The 19775-nt window shown below is 51.0% G+C and overlaps 2 protein-coding genes across 2 annotated transcripts in view; one reads left to right on the plus strand and one right to left on the minus strand.

Moving 5' to 3' along the window:
• Nucleotides 1-19775, plus strand: part of LOC144501461 (uncharacterized) — a 418660-nt gene that overhangs the window by 319232 nt on the left and 79653 nt on the right. The window lies entirely within an intron of this gene.
• Nucleotides 459-19736, minus strand: LOC144501471 (uncharacterized). The gene is made up of 4 exons (XM_078225253.1): nucleotides 19652-19736; nucleotides 13741-13837; nucleotides 11820-12746; nucleotides 459-1771 (listed from the first exon to the last, which is right to left on the minus strand). The coding sequence occupies exons 3-4, from the start codon at nucleotides 12404-12406 to the stop codon at nucleotides 874-876; spliced, it is 1485 nt and encodes a 494-aa protein (XP_078081379.1). The 5' UTR covers nucleotides 12407-12746; nucleotides 13741-13837; nucleotides 19652-19736; the 3' UTR covers nucleotides 459-873.

The following is a 19775-nucleotide window of genomic DNA, read 5'->3' on the forward strand; positions in this document are numbered from 1 at the left end:
AACCACAGGAGACCCAGGGACAGGTTACAGTAGTTTATTCATGATTCAAGCATGGGGGGAACTACCCCAGAGAAACCTCTGGAGGAGCACCCTCCTGTGATACAGCTCCCACAGCTCTCTAACACAGTAATCACAGAGACAGCATTCTAATACAACTCTCAGCTCCAAGTCACAGATACAGACAGCTTACACAATTATTCAATACACAGAACATTGGTTTAAAATTCCAATCTTACCTACGTAGGTTTGTTATTAAACCTTCACTCAAAAGCTTGTTAGAAAATGAGCTGTTCTTCTCGAAAGTAAACAACCTTGCTGGTAAGTCCTGCTGATGTGTCAGCATTTGACCAGCCTGTGATTTTACTCTAGTGAAGGCGGGGGGGGGGGGGGGGGGGGGGAGCAAATTTGTCCCTCCATTTACCAAATCCATTAATTCACTCTTACAATCCAAATCTTTAAAACAGAAATTAAACATTCCCATTTGATTTCAGATATTCTGTTAGTTTGTTCTTTATTGTCAATCTCAAGCTGGGGTTGTTCCCCTTGGAGCAAAGGAGATTGAGGGGCGATCTGATAGAGGTGGACAAGATTCTGACAGGTTTAGATAAGGTGGACAAAGAAAAGCTCTTCTTTTTAGCTGATGGGACAAGGACGAGGGGGACGCAGATTTCAGGTTTTGAGCAGGTGACGGGGGGGATATGAGGATGAATATTTTGATACAGCGAATGGTAATGACCTGGAACTCGCTGTCTGTGAAGGAGTTGCATATTAAGACAATGAAGAGTTTCAAAAGTAAAGTGGATGGGGAGTTGGGGGAACTAAACTTGAAGACGTTTAGGAATAGAATGGGGCATTAGGACTGACTGGTTTGCTCTAGATAGTGTGAGGGAATTGATGCACAGCAGGATCCGATCCTTGTAACCGATTGTGAACTCGCTGGTGTGTCTGTAGGTTGCCTGACTGAGTGAATCCTTTCCCACACACAGAGCAGATGAATGGCCTTTCTCCAGTGTGAACTCTCTGGTGTGTAAGCAGGCTGGATGACTGAGTGAATCCCTTCCCACATTGAGAGCAAAGGAATGGCCTCTCTCCGGTGTGAACTCGCTGGTGTTTGAGCAGAGTCGATGAATCTCTGAATCCCTTCCCACACTGAGAGCAGATGCACATTTTCTCCTCACTATGAACTCGCTGGTGAGAGAGCAGGGTGGACGACTGAGTGAATCCCTTTCCACACAGAAAGCAGGTGAACGGCCTCTCCCCAGTATGAACTCGCTGGTGTATCAGCAGCTTGGATAACTGAGTGAATCCCTTCCCACACTGAGAGCAGGTGAATGGCCTTTCCCCAGTGTGCACTGGCAGGTGTGTCAGCAAGTGGGATAACTGAGTGAATCCCTTCCCACACTGAGAGCAGGTGAATGGCTTCTCTCCAGAGTGAATCCGCTGGTGTGTCTGTAGATTGGATGAATTAGTAAACCCTTTCTCACACTGGGAGCAGGTGAATGGTTTCTCTCCAGTGTGAATTCGCTGGTGTGTCTGCAAATGGGATAAGAGAGTGAATCCCTTCCCACATTCAGAGCAGGTAAATGGTTTCTCCCCAGTGTGAATTCGTTGGTGTGTCTGCAGGTTGGATAACCGACTGAATCCCTTCCCACACTGAGAGCAGGGGTACGGCCTCTCCCCAGTATGAACTCGCTGGTGCATCAGCAGGTTAGATGAATCGCTGAATCCCTTTCCACACTCTGTGCAGGTGAACGGTCTCTCCCCAGTGTGACTACGTCGATGAATTTCCAGCTCAGATGGGGCTTTGTATCCCTTCCCACAGTCCCCACATTTCCACGGTCTCTCCATGGTGTGGGTCCTTGTGACTCTCCAGGTTAAACAATCAGTTAAATCTTACACAGAACACGGGTACAATCTCTCCCCGCTGTGAATGCTGTGATGTATTTTCAGTCTGTGTAACTGGTTAAAGCTCTTTCCACACAGTGCACTGGAACACTCTCACTCGTCTGTGTGCAGCCGAGTGTTTTTCGAGTCACATTGAGATTTTAAAAATTTTGAAGCAGACAGGATAGACAAATGTTTCTCCTGCTAGATTCACAGGGCATAAAACATTCAAGTCCTAATCAATCAACTGATCGTGACAGATCTTGAAGTGAAACCTGCTTTGAAATTTCTGACTCCTCACCTTTGATAACCTGCAAAAGGAATTTAGAAAAGTCATCACTGTCAGTACAGGATAGAAATTCAGAACAGATAATTCTAGTTTCTATGGAGCATTCTTTCCCCTCTCATTCCCCAAAAGTTGTAAATCTCCATCCCACACACTCTCCCTCCATTCTCATTCTGCTAATATTCACCCTCCCAATTCTCCTGAAAATGCTGAATCAGGCTGGTTGACAGATCCCTCCTCCTGTTCTGTCCTATAGTGAAAAAGAAAACCTTCAGGCATGCTAGTAACCTAAACATCTACATCTATATATAGGCAGGCAGACTGGATGTGAGGTGAAACTTTAATTACATGGTGAGTGCTCCTGGCCTGGAACTTGCAAATGGAAGCAGAAAATATCATTGATTTATAGATAGGTTTAGGTGAGCAGTTGAAGGAAATAAAGGTGCAGTGGTTCAGGTATATAGAGGAGAATAGAACTGACCGTATTGTTCAACAGAGAGTCGGCATGGACTCCAATTACCCAATGTACTCTTTCTGTGAATCATAGGATCCCTACAATGCAGAAGGAGGCCATTCAGCCGATCGAGTGTGCACTGATCACAATCCCACCCAGGCCCTATTCCCGTAACCCCACATATTTACCCTGCTAATCCCCCTGACACGAGAGTCAATTTAGCGTGGACAATCAACCTAACACGCACATCTTTGGACTGTGGGAGGAAACCGGAGCACCCGGAGGAAACGCACGCAGACACGGGGACAATGTGCAAACTCCACACAGACAGTCACCCGAGGCCGGAATTGAACACAGGTCCCTGGCGCAGTGAGGCAGCATGCTGTAATGATTCTATGACTGGAAATATATAACATAGCTACAGTAATCTATTACAGGACTAGAAATACTAATTGTATTTTATTACAGAGCCATAAATAATACCTCATCTGTACCATATAACAACACTGGACATATCTGTGTCCTATATTGATTTACTGTACCCTTAAATGTCAGCTATCTCCTGGGGAAACCAGCCCTTTAATTGTGAACATTAGGAAAGAGACCATCCTTGTAACCAGACAAATAAATGTGTCAAGCTGAGGGAGCAAAGGATGTCAATGTCTTTAAGCGAGAGAGAGAGAGACCTGGACCAACCTTTCCAGAGTCTGCACCCTCCCTGGATTCACTTCCTTTCCCTTCAGTTGCTGCAAGTCCCCAATTTCTCCCAGAATGGGAAAAGAGCTGGAAAGGGGGAGAAAAGAAAGTTTTTTACTCACAGATGTTGGCGAAAGGAGGGAGTTTGAGTCTGTCTGAAGCTCAAGCTTCATTCACACAAACCCTGCACTCTGATTGGCTGGAGAACAAGAGTCCTTCCGGTCCTTCGACTCTTCTCATTGGCCAACACCACAACATGTAGGTCAGAGGGTGGGATCTTTTCCTCCATTTGCGCAACTTCCCCTCTCCCTTGGACATGCGCAGTCGCAGGCCGCCCGCCAGCGCGGCGGATAGAGTGGTTCCCCAGCGCGGGGGATTGTGGGAGCTGAAGCCGCCATTATGCATCTTGAGCCCAGTCTCCAAACTCCTGGGACTCGGATGGACAAGTTGGGGGACGGGGCAGTGACTCCACCCTGACACAAAGTATGCTGCATTGGATTGGGACGTCCCCTTAGCAAAGTAAAGTAAAATTTATTTATTAGTCACAAGTAAGGCTTACATTAACACTGCAATGAAGTTACTGTGAAATTCCCCTAGTCGCCTCACATCGGGTCAATGCACCTAACCAGCACGTCTTTCAGACTGTGGGATGAAACCAGAGCACCCGGAGGAAACCCATGCAGACACGGGGAGAACGTGGAGGGGCTGAAGGGTGGATCAGTAAATTTACTGATGACACCAAGATTGGTGGAGTAGTGGATGAGGTGGAGGGCTGTTGTAGGCTGCAAAGAGATATAGATAGGATGCAGAGCTGGGCTGAAAAAATGGCAAATGGAGTTTAACCCTGACAAATGCGAGGTGATTCATTTTGGTAGGACAAATTTAAATGTGGATTACAGGGTCAAAGGTAGGGTTCTGAAGAATGTGGAGGAACAGAGAGATCTTGGGGTTCATATCCATAGATCTCTGAAGGTTGCCATTCAAGTGGATAGAGCCGTGAAGAAGGCCTATAGTGTGTTGGCGTTCATTAACAGGGGGTTTGAGTTTAGAACATAGAACATTACAGCGCAGAACAGGCCCTTCGGCCCACGATGTTGCACCGACCAGTTAAAAAAAAAACTGTGACCCTCCAACCTAAACCAATTTCTTTTCGTCCATGAACCTATCTACGGATCTCTTAAACGCCCCCAAACTAGGCGCATTTACTACTGATGCTGGCAGGGCATTCCAATCCCTCACCACCCTCTGGGTAAAGAACCTACCCCTGACATCGGTTCTATAACTACCCCCCCTCAATTTAAAGCCATGCCCCCTCGTGCTGGATTTCTCCATCAGAGGAAAAAGGCTATCACTATCCACCCTATCTAAACCTCTAATCATCTTATATGTTTCAATAAGATCCCCTCTTAGCCGCCGCCTTTCCAGCGAAAACAATCCCAAATCCCTCAGCCTCTCCTCATAGGATCTCCCCTCCATACCAGGCAACATCCTGGTAAACCTCCTCTGCACCCTCTCCAAAGCCTCCACATCCTTCCTGTAATGTGGGGACCAGAACTGCACACAGTACTCCAAGTGCGGCCGCACCAGAGTTGTGTACAGTTGCAACATAACGCTACGACTCCTAAATTCAATCCCCCTACCAATAAACGCCAAGACACCATATGCCTTCTTAACAACCTTATCTACTTGATTCCCAACTTTCAGGGATCTATGCACACATACACCTAGATCCCTCTGCTCCTCCACACTATTCAAAGTCCTCCCGTTAGCCCTATACTCAACACATCTGTTATTCCTACCAAAGTGAATTACCTCACACTTCTCCGCATTAAACTCCATCCGCCACCTCTCGGCCCAACTTTGCAACCTGTCTAAGTCTTCCTGCAAACTACGACACCCTTCCTCACTGTCTACCACACCACCGACTTTGGTGTCATCAGCAAATTTGCTAATCCACCCAACTATACCCTCATCCAGATCATTAATAAATATTACAAACAGCAGTGGCCCCAAAACAGATCCCTGAGGTACACCACTTGTAACCGCACTCCATGATGAATATTTACTATCAACCACCACCCTCTGTTTCCTATCCGCTAGCCAATTCCTGATCCAATTTCCTAGATCACCCCCAATCCCATACATCTGCATTTTCTGCAGAAGCCTACCATGGTGAACCTTATCAAACGCCTTACTAAAATCCATATATACCACGTCCACTGCCTTGCCCCCATCCACCTCCTTGGTCACTTTCTCAAAAAACTCAATAAGGTTAGTAAGGCACGACCTACCTGCCACAAAACCATGCTGACTATCACCTATCAATTCATTACTCTCCAAATAACTATAAATCCTATCCCTTATAATTTTTTCCAACATCTTGCCGACAACAGAAGTGAGACTCACCGGTCTATAATTCCCGGGGAAGTCTCTGTTCCCCTTCTTAAACAATGGGACAACATTCGCTAACCTCCAATCTTCTGGTACTATACCAGAGGCCAACGACGACCTGAAGATCAGAGCCAGAGGCTCTGCAATCACTTCTCTTGCCTCCCAGAGAATCCTTGGATAAATCCCATCCGGACCAGGGGATTTATCTATTTTCAGACCCTCCAGAATATCCTGCACATCCTCCTTATCAACTGTAATACTGTCTATTCTACTCCCTTGCAACCCAGTGTCCTCCTCAGCTATATTCATGTCCCCTTGCGTGAACACCGAAGAGAAATATTGGTTCAATGCTTCACCAATCTCCTCCGGTTCCACACATAACTTCCCTCTGCCATCTATAACTGGCCCTAAACTTGCCCTAACCAACCTTCTGTTCTTGACATACCTATAGAACGCCTTAGGATTCTCTTTAACCCTATCCGCCAAAGTCTTCTCATGTCCCCTTTTAGCCCTTCAAAGCTCGCTCTTCAACTCCCTCTTAGCCAATCTAAAGCTTTCTAGTGCACTACCCGAGTGCTCACGTCTCATCCGAACATAAGAGTTTAAGAGCTGTGGGGTTATGCTGCAACTGTACAGGACCTTGGTGAGACCACATTTGGATTATTGTGTGCAGTTCTGGTCACCTCACTACAAGAAGGATGTGGAGACACGGGAAAGAGTGCAAAGGAGATTTACCAGGATGCTGCCTGGTTTGGAGGGTAGGTCTTATGAGGAAAGGTTGAGGGAACTTGGGCTTTTCTCTTTGGAGCAGAGGAGGTTGAGAGGAGACTTGATAGAGGTTTATAAGTTGATGAGGGGGATCGATAGAGTGAACGTTCAAAGACTATTTCCTCGGGTGAATGGAGCGGTAACTAGGGGGCATAACTATAGGGTTCATGGTGGGAGATATAGGAAGGATGTCCGAGGTAGGTTTTTTACTCCGAGAGTGATTGGGGTGTGGAATGGACTGCCTGCAGTGATAGTGGAGTCAGAAACTTTAGGAACATTTAAGAAGCTATTGGATAGGCACATGGAGTACTTCGGGATGATAGGGAGGAAATAGCTTGATCTGGGTTTCAGACAAAGCTCGGCACAACATCGTGGGCCGAAGGGCCTGTTCTGTGCTGTACTGTTCTATGTTCTATGTTCTAACGTGCAAACTCCACACAGACAGTGACCCAAACCAGGAATCAAACCCGGATCCCTGGCACTGTGAGGCAGCAGTGCTAACCACTGTGCCACCCCAAAGCAGTTTGTTAACCTCCGGTTGAAACATTTAGACACCTGGGTGACATATTGGGGAAGGCAATAGGTGAGGGTGAGTGTGAAACTGAAGCTGAGAGTCAGCACCTTCAGGGGAGGATAATTGGGGAAAAGCAGGAGGAGGATAGTGGGATGAATTAGTGTTACATTCAATAGGGAAGAGGGAGTGTGTGGGGACAGAGATTTATAGTTTGTGATGAAGAAAGATTTTCTGTGACAACTAGAATTGTTAGTTCTGAACTTCTCTCCTGGAATCACAGTGATGACTTGATGGTGGGAACCCTATTACACCTAATAAAGTTTCTCTCAGGTCAGTCTTCAGCCTTCTCTTTTCTAAAGAAAATATCCCTAGCCTGTTCAATCTATCCTGTAAATTAAACACTCTCAGTTCTGGTATCATCCATGTGAATCCTTCTTGAACATCCTCAAGGTTCCCTGTTAGTATTAAAAGGGTTTATAATTAATAGTTACACTTGGCTTAATTTGATTGTAGGTGCACATTTAATCAGTTCCAAATTAACTCTTGACGGTCCTTTAGTTTGACTTAACCTCAGGCAAGACAGGAATCTGAGATAGCAATGTCAATGTTTATTTAAACAAAAAGGAAAACTGATGAAATACATGAGTGACTTTCACCACCTCAATTGGGCCAGATAAAAATGTGAATCTTCATCAGATTCCTGAACCAACACGATTTCCCAAAATCCTGCCTCAGGGGCACTCAGTACCTCCACGACCAGATCCAAATTGCAAAGCCCAAGATCATTCACAAATCCCACTTTTAACCCTTGAATTAACGTTACCTCATCTTGAATCAGACATGTTGTAATTACAAGTTGATCATTGTTATTATTGGGTTAATTTTATTAGATTTAATATTGATGTAAATTGTTCCATGGTGCAGAACAATGGACTGTTCAGAATCTTTCTAATATCTGAGTTTGGACAAGTTTCTATTCATTCTCTTGTCGGTATCCTGGAACATCAAGGACAGTAGCTGAGTGATCATTGTTGCCACAGACAGTGCTTAAAGCAGCAAACAATTATTTTAAACTTCAAACATCAGTATTCTGTCACACTGACATTCCATTATCACAAAGGAGAGGAGAGGAGGAGTGCTTTCAATGAGGTACAGTACAGAAGGAGGCCATTCAGTCCATCAAATCTGTACCGAATCGTTGACGGAGTATCTTACTCAGGCCCTCTTCCCCACCCTAGATCCAAAGCCCCACACATTTACCATGGCTGATCAATCAAACCTACACATCTTGGGACAGCAAGAGGCAATTTAGCACAGCCAATCCACCCAACCTGCAAATCTTTGGACTGTGGGAGGAAAACACAGCAGTCAGTGGAAACCCATGCCACTCAAATGGTCCTGATTTAGGAGATAACTACATCTGCTACTGTGGTGCCACAGTGGTTAGCACTGCTGCTTCACAGCACCATGGACCAAGGTTCAATTCTGGCCTTGGGTGACTGTCTGAATGGAGTTTGCACATTTTAGGAACATAGGAATTAGGAGCAGAATTAGGCAATTCGGCCCTTTGAGCCTGTTCTGCCATTTAATCAGATCAGAGCTGATCTCTCCCTGGTTTCAAATCCACCACCCCACGTGTTCCCCATATCCCTTTCTTCAAAAAGGGATAACCTCACACTTATCCACATGAAACTCCATCGACAGGTAAGATTAAGGAGAACCCTCAGGCGTTCTATAAATATGTAAAGAGTAAAAGGATGAGATGTGAAGGTATAGGACCTAGAAAATGTGAAGGTGAGAAAGTCTGTACAGAACCGGAAGAAATAGCAGAGGCGCTTAATGAATACTTTACCTCGGTATTCACGGGGGAAAAAGACCTGGGTGGTTGTATTACAGGATTGCGGCGGACTGAAAAGATTGAGTTTGTGGACATTAAGAAAGAAGATGTGTTGGAAATTTTGAATAGCATCAGGATCGATAAGTCGCCGGGACAAGATGGGATGTACCCCAGGTTACTGTGGGAGGCGAGGGAAGAGATTGCAGAGCCTCTGGCGATGATCTTTGCGTCGTCGATGGAGACGGGAGGATTGGAGGATTGCGGATGTGGTTCCGATATTCAAGAAAGGGAATAGGGATAGCCCAGGAAATTACTGACCGGTGAGTCTAACCTCAGTGGTTGGTAAGTTGATGGAGAAGATCCTGAGGGACAGGATTTATGAACATTTAGAGAGGTTTAATATGCTCAAAAGTAGTCAGCACGGCTTTGTCAAAGGCAAATCGTGCCTTACATGCCTGGTGGAGTTCTTTGAAAATGTGACTAAACACATTGACGAAGGAAAAGCGATAGATGTGGTTCACATGGACTTCAGCAAGGCGTTCGATAAGGTCCCCCATGCAAAACTTCTCGAGAAAGTGAGAGGGCATGGGATCCAAGGGGCTGTTGCCTTGTGGATCCAGAACTGGCTTGCCTGCAGAAGGTAGAGAGTGGTTGTAGATGGGTCTTTTTCTGAATGGAGGTTGGTCACCAGTGGAGTGCCCCAGGGATCTGTTCTGGGACCCTTGCTGTTTGTCATCTTCATAAATGACCTGGATGAGGAAGTGGAGGGATGGGTTGGCAAGTTTGCCGACGACACGAAGGTTGGTGGTGTTGTGGAAAGTTTGGAGGATGTCAGAAGCTGCAGAGTGACATAGATAGGATGCAAGACTGGGTGGAGAAGTGGCAGATGGACTTCAACCCGGATAAATGTGTAGTGGTCCATTTTGGCAGGTCAAATGGGATGAAGGAGTATAATATCAGGGGTAAGACTCTTAGCAGTGTAGAGGATCAGAAGGACCTTGGGGTCCGGGTCCATAGGACTCTAAAATCGGCCTCGCAGGTGGAGGAGGTGGTTAAGAAGGCGTATGGTGTGCTGGCCTTCATCAATCGAGGGATTGGGTTTAGGAGTCGGGGGATAATGATGCAGCTTTATAAGACCCTTGTCAGACCCCACTTGGAGTACTGTAGCCAGTTCTGGTCGCCTCATTACAGAAAGGATGTGGAAGCCATAGAAAGGGTGCAGAGGAGATTTACAAGGATGTTGCCTTGATTGGGTGGCATGCCTTATGAGGATAGGTTGAGGGAGCTCGGTCTTTTCACCTTGGAGAGACGAAGGATGAGGTGTGACCTGATAGAGGTGTACAAGATGTTGAGAGGTATAGATCGGGTGGATTCTCAGAGGCTTTTTCCCAGGGCTGAAATGGTTGCTACGAGAGGACACAGGTTTAGGGTGCTGGGGAGTAGGTACAGAGGAGATATCAGGGGTAAGTTTTTCACTCAGAGGGTGGTGGGTGAGTGGAATCAGCTGCTGTCAGTGGTGGTGGAGGCAAACTCGATAGGGTATTTTAAGAGACTTCTGGATGAGCACATGGGACTTAATAAGATTGATGTTATAGGTAAGTCTATTTATAAGCCGAGGTAGGTAGGGACACGACCGGCGCAACTTGTGGGCCGAAGGGCCTGTTTGTGCTGTAGTTTTTCTATGTTCTATGTAGCTGCCTCAGCCATGGTCAACCCCAACACTGCCCTCTTGAACTACTACAATGCCTGAGGTGTAAGTACACCCACAGTGCTGTTAGGGAGGGATTTCCAGCTACACATTACAAACTTTCACTAGACTGTCGGTGGATACCAGATTGATATATTCCATTCAACCACACCCAAGGTGAGTTATTTCAATTCCTTTATTGTCCTGTTGTGTATTTCTTCCAACGAACCACAGGAGACCCAGGGACAGGTTACAGTAGTTCATTCATGATTCAAGCATGGAGGGAACTACCCCAGAGAAACCTCTGGAGGAGCACCCTCCCGTGATACAGCTCTCAAACACAGTAATCACAGAGACAGCATTCTAATACAACTCTCTGCTCCAAGTCACAGATACAGACAGCTTACACAATTATTCAATACACAGAACATTGGTTTAAAATTCCAATCTTACCTACGTAGGTTTGTCATTAAACCTTCACTCAAAAGCTTGTGAGAAAATGATCTGTTCTTCTAGAAAGTAAACGATCTTGTTGGCAAGTCCTGCTGATGTCAGGACCTGGAGGTATCAGCGTTTGACCAGCCTGTGATTTTACTCTCGTGAAGGGGGCGCAGGGGCTAAATCTATCCCCCCATTTACCAAATCCATTAATTCACTCTTAAAATCCAAATCTTTAAAACAGAAATTCAACATTCCCATTTGATTTCAGGTCTTAACGTATTCTGTTAGTTTGTTCTTTATTGCCGGTGTCAGGCTGGGGATGTTCCCCTTGGAGCAAAGGAGGTTGAGGGGAGATTTGATCAAGGTGGACAAGATTCTGACAGGTTTAGATAAGGTGGATAAAGAAAAGCTGTTCCCATTAGCTGATGGGACAAGAACGAGGGGGACACAGTTTTAAGGTTTTGGGTCAGAGATGCAGAGGGGGATGTGAGGAAGAATATTTTGATGCAGTGAATGGTAATGACCTGGAACTCGCTGCCTACGAGGGTGGAGGAAGTGGAGACAATAAACAATTACAAAGGAAATTGGATGGGCATTTGGGGGGTTTCAAACAGAAATGCTGACTAAATATCTCTGAACTTCCTAACACTCTGTCACTCTGTGATCCTTGTGAAATTTGAAACCAGGTAATCGCAACAAGACTCAAAGAGCATCAGTCCACTGGAGGCAAAGTCGTGAGACCGGCCAGTCCAGCAGAAATAAACCCTCCAACCCTCCCCAACTGTGAGAATGAACACAATGCAGTCCTGGATGTAATTGAGAGCAGAAACAATAACAGCAGAATCCAACTCCTGTAATCACTCGTGAACTTGTTGGTGTCTCAGCAGTTGAGATGAAAGTCTGAATCCCTCCCCACACTGAGAGCAGGTGAACGGTCTCTCCCCAGTGTGAACTCGCTGGTGTGTCCGCAGGCTGGATGAATGACGGAATCCCTTCCCACATTGAGAGCAGGTGAACGGCCTCTCCCCAGTGTGACCTCTCTGGTGCCTCTGTAGGATTGATAATTGACTGAATCCTTTCCCACACTGAGAGCAGGTGAATGGCCTCTCCCCAGTGTGAACTCGCTGGTGTCTCTGGAGGTCAGATGACTGAGTGAATCCCTTCCCACACTGAGAGCAGGTGAATGGCCTCTCCCCAATGTGAAACCGCTGGTGTGTCTGCAGGTTGCATAACCGCGTGAATCCATCCCCACACTGAGAGCAGATGAATGGTCTCTCCCCTGTGTGAACTCGCTGGTGTCTCTGCAGGTTGGATAACCAAGTGAATCCCTCCCCACACTGAGAGCAAATGAATGGCCTCTCCCCAGTGTGGCTGCGCCGATGAGCTTCCAGTACAGAAGGGGCATTGTACCCCTTCCCACAGTCAACACATTTCCATGGTTTCTCCATGGTGCAGCTGTTCTTACCTCTCTCTTGGGTGGACAATCAGTTGACGTCTCATCCACACTCTCTACCTACCAGTCTCTACCTGCTGTGCATATATTTATCCAGGTTGTGTAACTGCTTAAAGCTCTTTAGACAGTGGACTTGAACACTCTCACTCGAGTGTGGCAGTGTTGGTGCTTTTCCAGTCACACTGATGTTTGAAATCTTTTCAAATCAACAGACCGGACAATCATTTCTCCTTCTAGATTCAAAGGCCGATGATATTCAGGTCGCAATGAATATCACTCAGTCAGATCTAGACGTGATGTTTGAGATTTCAGCCCGTGATTCCTCTTTCAATATCCTGTAAAATAAGTTTAGAAAAGTCATCAGTATCAGTACAGGATAGAAATACAGAACAGACAATTCTAGTTTCTATGGAGCATTTGTTCCTCTCTCATTCTCCAAAAGCTGTAAATCTCCATCCCACACACTCTCCCTCCATTCTCACTCTGCTGTAACCACATTCGCCCTCCCAATTCTCCTGAAGTTGCTTATTGACAGATCCATGCTCACTGCTTCCTGTCTTGGACACACAGACCATAACAAATAGGAGCTCCAGTCGGCCATTTGGCCCATCGAGCCTTTTCAACCATTCAATGAGATAATTGGCTCACCTACCTCAGCATCATTCCCCCCACACTAAACCCGTATCTCTTGATATCTTCGATATCTAGAAACCAATCAATCTCTCTCCTGAAAATATTTGATGACTGAGGCTCCACAGTCCTCAGGAGTTGAGAATTGCAAAGCTTCACCACATCCTTGAGTGAGGAAATCCCTCCTCATCTTACCTTTCTCTCCATTCTCCCATTTGTTCCCCATAACCCTTGACTCCTTTATCAATCACAAATCAGGCTAACTCATCCTGGAATATCCCGGCACTGGTCCCTTTGGAAGAGAAACCCTCTGAGGGAAGAGATTTCTGGAAATATATAACATAGCTACAGTACCATATTACAAGTCTGTGGATTGGCATGGACTCAAGTTACCGAATTGATTCCTTCTGTGTTGCAATGACTCTGCATAGCCACATTACTATATTATGAGATGAGAAATAACAATAAATATACTTTATTACAGAAGCATAAACAACATATCTAATCTGAAACATACAACAACACTAGACATATCTCTGTCCTATATAATTTACTGTTCCCTTAAATGTCAGCCATCTCCTGGGGAAACCAGCCTTTTAACTGTGAACATTTGGAAAGAGACCATCCTTTTAGCCAGACAAATAAATGTGTCAAGCTGAGGGAGCAAAGGATGTCAATGTCTTTAAGAGAGAGAGAGACCTGGGCCAACCTTTCCAGAGTCGGCACCCTCCCTGGATTCACTTCCTTTCCCTTCAGTTGCTGCAAGTCCCCAATTTCCCCCAGAATGAGAAAAGAGCTGGAAAGGGGGAGAAAAGAAAGTGTTTTACTCACAGATGTTGGCCTCTTTTAAGGTCAAACCAAATAAACGAACCCAGATTAAACCAGGACAAAGTAAAAGGGGCAGCTCCCCAAAAGGAGGGGGAACAGCCCGAACAAAAATCAAAGTACAAAGGAAACTTAAGAACATCAAATCATAATGTGATTATTAGGGTCGATAACGCACCCCAACCCCTGCGGTGCCCAACGGGCGCGGAAGGCGTCAACCGCGCCCGTGGACACCGCATGCTCCCTCTCCAGGCACACCGGGCCGTGAACGTAGCCGCGGTAGAGGGGAAGACAGTCAGGATGGACGGCCCCCTCGATCGCCCGCTGCCTGACCGGTAAATGGCGCGTTTCGCCAGGCCCAGGAGCAGGTTCACGAGGAGGTCGCCATCCCGACCTGCCCCTCTCCGCACCAGGTGGCCGTAGGTCAGGAGCATGGGACTGAAGTGCAAACAAAACATTAATAAAAGGTTCTTTAGGAAAACATAAAGGGAGTGCAGCCTAAGACACTCAACATAGACATGGTCCACGGACTCCACAAGGCCGCAGAAGGGGCAGTCTTCGGAGCCCGTGAACCACTGAATCCTACGGTTGTGTGGAACTGCTGCATGCATCACCCTCCACCCCAGGTCCCCGACGTAATTGGGGGAGATCCCTCCGTAGAGGGACCTCCAGCGGGGACCTCCGCCGCCCGATGGCAACAAGGCCCCCCAAGGTGTATCCGGGCGACAGGCGAGGAGGCAGTGATGGAAGGTGTGCAGCAGCAGCCCGCACAGGAAACGCCTCCGCGCGGTAGAAAAAGGGACAGAGGACATTTCCGCGAGGCGGCTCAGGCTGTGGGGCACCTCACCCAGGGAGGGGGGTTGAGGCTTTGGGCCAATGTGGTATTCCGTCTGAGCAGGGAACGCTCGGGCGGGATCCCACCGCATGCATGCGCTGCCTCGAGACTGCGTGCACTTTCGTGGCCGAGCACGACCGTCCTAAGGTCTAGGATGGCTTTGGCCGCGCGCCGGACGGACACCCCCGCGCGCTCAGCCAGCACGTGGGGGCACATCCAGCCTGCCCCTCCGCCATCCAGCACCTCCCCGATCCTGGTCACCCCGGCGTCCACAGCCCCCCTCTCCGCCAGCCATCTGAAGTCATACGGCTGGAGGAGCAGATTCCTGAGCAGCGGCTCTTGCACGAGAGCCACTACTCCTGACGGGGGAGAGCTGCGTCGCGAGGCAACCGTGTTCCAGACAGTGAGGAGGTCCTGGTAAAAGATGGGCAACTCCTGCAGGGAGGTCGAAACGCGCCCCAGATTGATATGCAGGAGCTGCACGTCATAATTCAGGCCGTGTCACTGGCGGAAGAAATACGTCGCCATGGCACACCATCGTGGAGGGGGCTCAACGTAAAGGTACCTCTGCAGGGCCTGGAGACGGAAGGTCGCTATCTGAGTGCGGAGGCACACCAGACCTTGTCCACCGTCCTCAAGCGGGAGATGCAGAACCGCAGCAGGGACCCAGTGCAGTCGGTTGTCCCAGAAGAACCGCAGGAGGGTTCTCTGGGTATTGGCGACAAAGCCAGGGGGAGGAGTCAAAGGGACCAGCTGGTACCACAGCATGGAGGCGACCAGCTGGTTTATAACAAGAACTTGCGCCCCGTAGGACAGCACTTGGAGCAGTCCTGTCCAGCGATTCAGGCGGGCAGAGACTTTGGCCTCCAGCTCCCGCCAGTTCGCCGGCCAGGATTCCTCGGCTGGGCAGAGATGGGCCCCCAAGTAGAGGAGGTCGGTCCTGCTCCAGGTGAAAGGTCTGAGCTCCTCCGGAAGGAAGTCCGTCTCCCAAGGACCGACAAGGAGTCCGGAGCACTTGGCCCAGTTGATCCTGGCGAAGGACGCGGCGGAGTACACCGCCTGGTATTCTCGCATCCTCCGCAGGTCAGCCGGGTCCGTGAACATGAGGAGTACGTCATCGGCGTAAGCTGACAGGACCACCCCTACGTCCGGTCCGCGCAGGGCCAAACCCGACAACCTCCTCCGCAAGAGGCGCAGGAATGGCTCCACGCATACGGAATACAGTTGGCCGGACAAGGGGCAGCCCTGCCGTACTCCTCTCCCAAAGCGAAGGGGCGCTGTCAGGGACCCATTAACCTTAATCAGACACTCTGCGGCAGAGTACAGTAATCGGATCCGGGCGACAAAATGCGTCCTGAACCCGAATGCCCGCAGAGTTCCGAGTAAATACTCCGATGACGTACTCCTCATGTTCACGGACCCGGCTGACCTGCGGAGGATGCGAGAATGCCAGGCGGTGTACTCCGCCGCGTCCTCCGCCAGGATCAACTGGGCCAAGTGCTCCACCGTGTCAAACGCCTTCTCCTGATCTAATGACAAGGCGGCGTTCGACAGACCAGCCCTCTGGGAATGATGGATTAGGTCCCGGATGAGGTGGAGATTATCATGAATACAACGGCCCGGGACCGTGTCGGACTGGTCAGGGTGGATCATGTGGTCCAGCACGGATCCAAGGCGTGAAGCCATAGCCCTGGCAAAGATTTTATAATCCGTGCTGAGGAGGGAGACTGGGCACCAGTCTTTGAGGAGGCGTAGATCCCCTTTCTTCGGCAGCAGGGCAATGATGGCCCTGCACCACGAAAGGGGCATCTCCCCGGTAGAAATGCTCTCCCCCAGGACCCCCGCGTAGTCGTTCCCCAGGACGCCCCAGAACGCCCTGAAGAACTCTACTGTCAGCCCGTCCAGCCCAGGGGCCTTGCCGCAACTGAGGCCATTTAGGGCGCCGGTCAGCTCGGCCATGGTGGTGGGGGCCTCAAGCCTGCCGATGCCCTCCGGGCTGACCTGCGGCAGGTCCTCCCACAGAAGTCTGCGGGCATCCTCGCTGGACGGATCCGGAGAGAAGAGGGAGGTGTAATAATCCCGGGCAATGGCCCGGATGCCCTCCGGATCCGAGACGGGGGAACCGTCGTCGGCCAGCAGCGTAAGGAGCTGCTGACGGTTAGCCCGCCCTTTTTCCAGCGAGTAGAAGAAGGGGGAGCTGCAGTCCAGGTCCACCCGGAACTGGAGCCGCGACCTCACGTACGCGCCGTGAGACCTGGCAAGGTGCAGGTCCCGCAGCGCGCCCTTCTTCTCCCTGTACTCCGAACGCAGGGCCGGGTCCGCGTCGGGCTGACTGAGACGTACCTCCAGGTTGAGCACCTCCTTCTCCAACTCCTCGAGCCTGGATTTCCACCTCTTTGTCGACCCCCTCGCGTACCCCTGACAGAAGGTACGGATGTGAGTCTTGCCCACATCCCACCAGAGCCTCAAGGAGGGGAAGCCTCCCCGCTTCCTTCTCCAGCCGGCCCAGAATCGACGGAACGAGTGCAGGAAGCGCGCGTCCTCCAAGCAGGCCTGCGCGGACCGGACGAGCAGCGCCAGGTCCAACCAACGGTCGAGGGCTAGCCGGATGCCGTCAGGGCGACCAGAATGTTGGTCGAGAAAGGCCCCGAGTTCCCCAGAGGAGATGAGGGACGACTCGGTGGGGGGCATGAGGGAGTCCCCAGCCTCGTTCCGGGCAGACTCTAAAAGTGCCCCCGTGCCCACCACCGAGCCGCTGACCTGCTCAGGGCAGTCGCCCTCCGACTCCGAGTCCCCCGCCGCAGGACGTACGGCGAGCGGCATGGAGCCGCCAATTCGCCCCAACTCCCCCCCGATCCCACCCCTCGGATCGGCGGAGGAGGGGTTCCCCCCGGGCTCACCGTCCCTGGTGTGTGGGTGCGTGGGCGTCGGCGGCTCAGTCCCCCCCTTCCGCCCCAGACGCCTGGACACCCCCCAAGTCCGGAGAGTCCTCCGGATCCCAGTCGGGAGTGTCAAGCATCAAAGGTCGGGACGGAGAGGAAGAGACCACTTCCTCGCCATCACCGCTCGGGGACCCAAACATCGGGGTGCTGCTCCAGTCCCCCGGCAGGCTGTAAAAGAACTCCGGGTTATACTCCACCGTATAGAAAGAAGCCACGGGGCCCCGTTCCCACACGGCCCCGGGGTGTCCTGCCCGGAGGACTGTTGCAGCAAGTGTTTCATTTTGTCCTGTTTCTTGCCCCCACTCTGGGACAAGGCGTAAAAACAGGTGGGGGCGTGGCAGGAGATTATGCAAATTGGGAGCGGGACCCACAGGAGCCGCGCCTCTTTTTGTTGTCCTGCCCATGGGTAGGTGATGCCCCTCGCACTCCGCCCCTCTTCGCCTTGCCACGCCCCTTTCGCCTCCCCGTCACGTCCCCTAGAGGTGTCGGTTTTGCCGGCTGTGCCGGCTCAGGGTTGCCCACCCCCCATGCCCGCACCCGGGATCCCGCGCATCCGCAACGCCGGGCCCAGCACCCGGCCCCGGAGAGCCCATGGGCCCGGTAGATGGTGGTGGAGGGGGGGCGCAGTGGAAATGGAATCAATCCCCGAGCCGGCTGCCGGGGTGACTGGGGTAGTGGGGGCCGGGGTTCCGGTACTCCCCTTTTTCTGCTCTTGTTTACTCGGGGCCTTCTGGCCACGCGGAGGCTCCGCTCTCCCCCCGCTGGCAGCTGAGGTGGCAGGTGCTGCCAGCGCGGCCTCCCCTTGCGGGGGGCCAGGTGGTAATCGGTTAGGGGGAGAAGGGGCTGCGGTGCCAGCTGCGGCCACCCTGGGTTGGTGTTCGGCGGCCTTGGGGACGGGGCAGTTCTTTTTAATGTGCCCCGCCTCCTTACAGGCATGGCACCGCACACCGTCCGCGGACCAGAAGACCCGGTACGTGGTTCCCTGGAAGGGGATATTAAACCCCCGTCCAGGACCTCCTCCCGGGCCAGGCGGACAAATACCTGGCGCCGGAAGGAGTAGACATGACGGAGCGAGGGGTCCCGAAGGCCGAGCGGGATCGGCACCACCCCAGACCTGACCTCCCCCAGTGGATGGAGGTGGGGGAGGAAGAGCTGACCGGGTAGGAAGGTGGGACGTTCGAGATCACGATCTTATGGGCGGTGGCCTCCAAAGGGTCCACCGCCAGGAACATCCCGCCCACCGTGAGCCCCTTTTCCAGGGTGAGGTGGACCGCCCGCTCGGCCTTCAAAAAGAATACGGCCCGGCCGTACATCTTGGAGGCTGCGACAATGGCTGAGGGGCCGACAACCCCAGCCATTGCCTTCACGCAGGCCTCGATGGACATGTCGGGGTGGGTGCAGCACTTAACCCCGAGCTGCCGTGTGATCAAAGAGAAAGGTAGCAGGGCCTTGGGAGCGGCGGGGGCTCTGGCCGCCACCACACCCGCATAGGTGGGCCGAGAAGGCCCTGCCACCGGCGACGCTGGCAAGGTCACCATGGTGATCACGGGAGTGCTACACCCACCCCGAGACTGCCCAGATGCACGGCAGGGCGTATATGCGTGTCCGTGGGTAGTGATGGGGGGGATTTGGGTTGTCGGGAGGGAACGGTTATGGGCCCCTCAGGGCGGGGTCAGAGAGGGAAAATAAGGGAGGGTGTGGTAGGTGGGTGGGGGTCCAGGCGCTCTCTCCCCGGAGCTAGAGAGGGAGAGAGGAGGCCGGAGGAGCAGGAGGAAGGACGAGGGACAAGGCATGGAGGAGGGCCAGTGCCCCAGTCAGGAGGAAGGACGGGGGGGGGGGGGGGGGGGGGGGTGCCGGTGTTGGGGGGCAGCAGCAGTGGATAGGCGGACTTCGCTCTTCAGGCCACTTCGGCGCAACAGTTTAAGTCCAGGGAGTCTTCAGCGCCCCCCAATGTAGACAGAAAAACAGTCTGAATATTCTTCCCCCCCCCTCCCTTTCAGGCACCGACCTTCTGATGATGAGGACACCAGCCCAACCGCTCAGTCCCTTGATGTCGATATGCTGTCCTTCTTCCTATAGATGGAAAATACAACAAAGAGGAACTCTCTCTGCGTCTTCTCTCCCTCTCTCCC

The sequence above is a fragment of the Mustelus asterias genome, chromosome 12 (assembly GCF_964213995.1).
Source record: "Mustelus asterias chromosome 12, sMusAst1.hap1.1, whole genome shotgun sequence".
Classification (NCBI taxonomy): Eukaryota; Metazoa; Chordata; class Chondrichthyes; order Carcharhiniformes; family Triakidae; genus Mustelus; species Mustelus asterias.

Bases quoted from the DNA above. Each gene is read 5' to 3' on its own strand.
- LOC144501471 (XM_078225253.1), bottom strand. From the start codon at position 12,406: ATGGAGAAACCATGGAAATGTGTTGACTGTGGGAAGGGGTACAATGCC. The intron at 1,772-11,819 runs GTGATTACAGGA...TCATCGACGTAG, and splicing joins AGACACCAACAAGTTCACGA to TCACACTGGGGAGAGACCGT.